A 5,930-nucleotide genomic window follows, 5' to 3' on the forward strand; every position below is an offset into this window, starting at 1 on the left:
CTTCTTCAGTAGGACGGACTCGATCTCGTCGTCCTTTAGGTCGTTGCCCTTCACCGCACAAGTGTAAGCAGTAACGTGCTTATTGGGGTCTGAGGTTCCGTTGTACTTCAGAAGTTCTGGCATTCTGAACTTCTTCGGAATGGGTTTCGGAGCCGCTTCCTGTGGGAACGACTTTTGTACGAACTTCTTTGAATCCACGCCTTTCAGGATCGGGGGTGCGCCCGGAATCTGGTCGACCTTGGAATTGTAGGTCTCGACCTTTTTATCGTTGGCTTCTATCTTCTTCTCGCCCGACTCGATCCTCTTCGTGAGGTCCTCGAGCATCCTTATGATGGCAGGGTCGACTGCCGACCCGTTGTTGCTTGACTTCTCTAGTACCTGCTCGGCTAGGGGAGCCGTCCCCGGTGCTACCGTGCTGGGAGTTTTCTGGTGACTTTGTAGCTGAGCGATCGCTAGCTGTTGTGCCTGTAACATTTCAAAAATAACGTGAAGGCTAACCTGTCGTTCTTCCCTAGCTGGGGGTTTTTGAGCTTCTTGTTGATCTCCTTGGCGCACGCTCCTGTTAGTGTCGGAGCTTATATCGATGTGTTGGGCATCGCGTGAGACCGCGTCCACAGGAATTGGTTCTGGTGCGTTCTCAGGGTTTTGTGGTAGTACACCAGCACCTGGGACGTCAACACCGTTTTCTCCATGGTCTTCGAGATTGTTGCTTTCACGTGCGTCTAGTGAGTTAGACATTTTGACCTGAAATCAAAGATCTTGGACAAGAAAAAGTGTGAAAGATAACTTGCGTTACGTAGTTAAACCAGCAAGAAAATAATCACTATTATTTTTAGCCCCACGGTGGGCGCCAAATTGTTTACCTTGAAAATGGTAATTATAATTAGATTTGATTTTGTGGTTCTAAAAATACGTGATCTATTTTTATGCTAGTTGTTTAGGTAATAGATGTTAGGTAAGAGAGCAGAAAACGAGATAAGAGCTTGAAAATAAGGTGATAACCGAACCGATAGGCTGATAAGCGGGGCCTCGAGCTTGCTTATTCGGGGCCTCGAGCTTGCTTATTCGGGGCCTCGAGGTCGAATCCTACACCCTGCCGTGGACAGTCGATGGAGGGACTAACAGTTATGATAGATTCAATGACGGCTTTTTAGGGCCAATAATAAGCAATAAATGAAGAACAATAAATAGAACACAATGAATGTAAGCAATAAATGGGAGTAGTAAACTCAAGAGAATATGTTAGAGAGCAGAGAGAATGTTCTTGTGTATTTAGTATCGAGCAACAGATTATCACAAAATGACAAGGATTCCCCTTTATATATGAGGGGGAATATAGTACAAATGCATTAATTACAAAGATATGGGACAGGTACATCCACTTAATGCCCTGATAAGGGTCAGAGCTAGCCCTCTAGTCAGCCCTAGCCATGCGCCTAGGGAACTTCCCACTTTTCTACCACAACCGTCGACTTGCATTGTCCCGAGGTTGGACACCGATGGCCCCTCGGGATAAACCTCGACCATAGTCTCGAGCCTTTGGAAAGCTTGCTTACGAGGCGTTGTAATGGCCGAAAATTGAACCCTCCGATTTTACCGCATACACATTAGTAAATTAAGAATTGGGGATTTGACTGGGAAGTTTTGGAATTACATTTTCATGGACTGAGAGCAGAGATAAATACATACTTGTAATAGATTTTGTATACTTAATTCTTTGAGATATTGGGAAGGGGAAGGATATTTTATCAAGTCAGTTTGCAAATATCTCAACTATGCAATTAATTAGTAGACGACTTCAATCTTACATTTATTGCTTGTTCAAAAAGTTCCCTGCTATAATTATAGGGCAAAGGTCAGTCAACAATTCCCAGCATAGAGACATTTGTTTATACTATGAATATAAAATAAAGAATCTTTGAATGTGTGAGAATTATTTGACCTATTAAAATCATTAAAGCTGGGAAATAAATAAACAAATATGTGATTATAAATTTAATTTCTGTTTATACACATGCAACAAGAAGCAAGATGGATTTTTAAGGCGGTCCATACTTAAATTTAATACAATAATAATGTTTTGATTAAAGTTAGACAAAATTATAGTTTTATATCTAAGAATAGTTTAAATCTTAATTTTACATTGTCTGTTTAAATTAAACCACTTCAACAGGTTAACCATCTTCTTTTCTTGATATATAGTCAAACAAATTTAATACCAATAGTTCAGACACTTACTTGCAATTAACTTAAGTATTAATTTAATTATATACACCAAGGACGTACAAAAATATATTTTTAGACTATCAAGTTATCAAAAAAATTATACATGTATGACGAACCCTTCTAACTAAGACATATTATCTGCCACAACATGTATATATGACTCGATAATGTAAAAAATGCTTTACATTGACCGTATATATGAGTTAAAACTCAGTTTTATATTCAATCTGTGTAAATTAATTTTTGATAAAGCTTAATTTCTAAAAAGTTACTCCACTAATTTTTACCTTATACTTTTCCCGTCAATATATTGTCCCTTTTTTAATTTCTATTATTTCTTTGATACACCTATTCATGATTAATGAAGTTTACACACATGCATTGTTTCTGTCCCAAAATCCAAAACTGAATGAAATAACATAGAAGCTTGGTTAAGAAAATGAAAGCTTCTAGTGATATAATATAATATATTATATTCCCCCACACGCTCCTTTCTGAAGTCAAATTAAAGACGAGGACTTAGTTATAATATATTTCCTTCCAATTTCTAATTTGGTAGGGATGATTATATTCCCTTACTCGGTTTTACATATATATATATATATATATATATATATATATATATATATATATATAAAAGCTTATATATTATGCATGAACAAAAATAGTACGTAGTAGGAAAACTATATATAGAACAAATTAAGCCGTCACTCTTTTAGACTTATAGACATTTCCCTGTTTAGCTAAACTTTATACATTTTGTCAAAAGTATAGAGCTGTAAATAATTTCCACTTAAGACTTTCTTTCCCTTCATTATTAAGCTATTTATTTAACCCTTTGTATCCAAATTTACACCAAACTCTGATTTTACAATATGGTGGCTTGCAAAATTACCTGGAAATTTATTTTACCAAATTGTTTCAAAGCCAAGAATGATAGTAATATTCTTCCTTCAGAGGCAAAGATTATACAAGTATGTAAACAGATTAATTCTGATCATCATAGTAGGCTAGCTATTTCAGATATAAGTACAGATTCCAGATCAGTATTTATATCGTTGGATGATCTTTCGTCGAATGCAATCATTGGTTCAAATCTTCATATTTTTACATATGCTGAGCTCAAAATCATTACCAGTAATTTCTCATCTGCAAATTTTCTTGGAAAAGGTGGATTTGGACCTGTTCATAAGGGGTTTATTGATGATAAGATTAAACCTGGTTTAAAAGCTCAACCTGTTGCTGTTAAGTTGCTGGATTTGGATGGTAATCAAGGCCACCAAGAATGGCTGGTAAGTACTTCTTCCGTCTCAAATTATCTGTCCTATTTTCTAAAAATAGTTGTCTCAAATTATTTGTCGCTGTGGAAGTTCAAGGCAAAATGACTTATTTTTTCCCCATTTTACCTTTAATAGTAGTAATTGTTCTTGAAGACTATTCCTTAATTATGGAATAAATATTGAATGAAATTATAAATAAGGGTAAAATAGTCAAAACCCCATTCTAATTAATATTTTCTTAGGGGGCGTGTAAGAGAAAAACACGACTGATAATTTGAGACGGAAGGAGTAATTAATTAACTTTTCACATAAAAATGCTGCTGCAACTTTTTACTATTTATTTATTTTCAAGATTGACCTCATATTTCTTTTCATGTTCTTACTATTAATAGTTTCTAGTTGATGAATTTTCAGACTGAAGTGGTCTTTTTGGGACAATTAAGGCATCCCCATCTGGTGAAATTGATTGGTTATTGTTGGGAGGAAGAGCAGAGACTTCTTGTTTATGAATACATGGCAAGGGGAAACTTAGAGAACCATCTATTTTCAAGTAAGTATTGGATTCTTTTATGTGTGAACATTCAGGTGCTCGGAGGGAAGCCTTGGAGCAACGATAAAGTTGTCTTCGTGCGAACTTATTGGTCACGGGTTCGAACCGTGGAAGCAGCCACTAATGGTTGCATTAGGGTAGGCTGTCTACATCATACTTCTTGGGTGCGCCCTTCTCCGGACCGTGCTTGAACACGAGATGCCTTGTGCACCGGATTTCTCTTTAATTTGTTCATATGATTACTTTTATCAATAGTAAAATAAAGAAAAGTACTTTTGGCTCCTCTTTTTCTTATTATTTATACTTGAATATGTGATGTATTAATACAGGATATTCGAGTTGCTTGCCATGGTCAACCAGAATAAAAATTGCAGTTGGTGCTGCAAAAGGATTAGCTTTTCTTCACGGGGAAGAAAAACCAGTAATCTACAGAGATTTCAAGGCTTCTAACATCCTATTAGACTCGGTAATTTTCCTATGAATTTATCCTAATTGAAAACTTACTTCTATTTTTTTATGTTTCTCAAGACAATTAGTAAAATTTAGAAACTTATAATGCGATCAATTATCAGGATTATAAGGCCAAGTTATCTGATTTTGGACTAGCAAAGGATGGACCTGAAGGTGATGATACGCATGTCTCGACTCGTGTTATGGGCACTCATGGCTACGCTGCTCCAGAGTATATCATGACTGGTAAATTTACTCAAGTTCAATGTCATTTTCTTCGTTAGAATTTTTACGCTATCAGTATGATTTAACGTGTTGTAACTTGATTTTCCTATTCGTTTAACAGGACATTTGACAAGTAAGAGCGATGTGTACAGTTTTGGAGTAGTTTTGTTAGAACTAATAACAGGACGACCAGCCATGGACAAGAATCGCCACATTAAAGAACGAAATTTGGTGGACTGGGCAAGACCAATGCTGAGGGATTCACATAAGCTTGACAGAATAATGGACGCAAGACTTGAAGGTCAGTACTCGACAGAAGGAGCAAAAAAGGTGGCTGCATTAGCTTATCAATGCTTGAGTCACCAGCCCAGGTCTAGGCCTACTATGAGCAACGTGGTTAAGGCCCTGGAGCCTGTAATTGAGTTGAAGGATATACCAATTGGTCCATTCGTTTATGTCGTTCCGTCCTCAGAATGTGACAAGGAGTTGGAAATTGGTGTGTTGAAATCTAAACTGGACGAAGAGAAAAAGGTAAACGTAAGTGAAAATGAAGAAAAAGGAGCGCGCAAACACGGCCACAGGCATAAGCATAGACCAAAGTCTGCTGCTGCTGCTGCTGCTTACTCTGATAAGCATTTGCAAAATCACGCTTTGAGGCACGAAAGAACAAATAAAAAACATACTTAAGTAATCAAAATGTAAAGAGGAAAGGAAAGAAAAAGTGAAAATGTAAAGATATGTGAATGGAGACTGTATACTGAAGTAGTATGTGTTTTTTGATTATTTTGTTAAAAGTATAATCTCAGTTTCGACAAGACTTCTTTCACGTTTTCGTTGTGGCCGTTGAAAGCAATGTACAATTGTACATAGAAGATTCTTACGACTTTTTAGAAGTTTGAAAAAGTTGTTTGAACAAGAAAAAGTAAAAGAATTAAAAAAATTCTTCTCTTTGTTATTCTGATTCGTTTGTACTAGTTGTCAAGATCAAGATCTTAAAGGCTAGTTGGGTAAAAGGGTTGGTGAGGTGCAGCGTTATTCAGTATCTAGAAATATTAACTGTAACAATAATTAAGTAATTTGATATGTTAATATGTTACTTATCATATCTTCTAGGTAACATATTATGAAGTCTAGACAATCACTCATCAACTCCTCAAATAACGTAATTCACTAATGCATTGACTTGATAATTATAAATA

The 5,930-nt window shown here is 36.2% G+C and overlaps 1 protein-coding gene across 1 annotated transcript; it reads left to right on the top strand.

Annotated features, from left to right (window-relative positions):
- The first annotated feature begins 2,898 nt into the window (after positions 1–2,898).
- Positions 2,899–5,546, top strand: LOC109217996 (putative receptor-like protein kinase At1g72540). Its single transcript, XM_019382304.1, has 5 exons — positions 2,899–3,518; positions 3,921–4,056; positions 4,386–4,522; positions 4,629–4,752; positions 4,853–5,546. Exons 1-5 carry the CDS (start codon positions 3,102–3,104, stop codon positions 5,416–5,418), a joined length of 1,380 nt encoding a protein of 459 aa, XP_019237849.1. The 5' UTR covers positions 2,899–3,101; the 3' UTR covers positions 5,419–5,546.
- Positions 5,547–5,930: the final 384 nt, after the last annotated feature.

Source organism: Nicotiana attenuata, unplaced genomic scaffold (genome assembly GCF_001879085.1).
Source record: "Nicotiana attenuata strain UT unplaced genomic scaffold, NIATTr2, whole genome shotgun sequence".
In the NCBI taxonomy this organism is placed as follows: Eukaryota; Viridiplantae; Streptophyta; class Magnoliopsida; order Solanales; family Solanaceae; genus Nicotiana; species Nicotiana attenuata.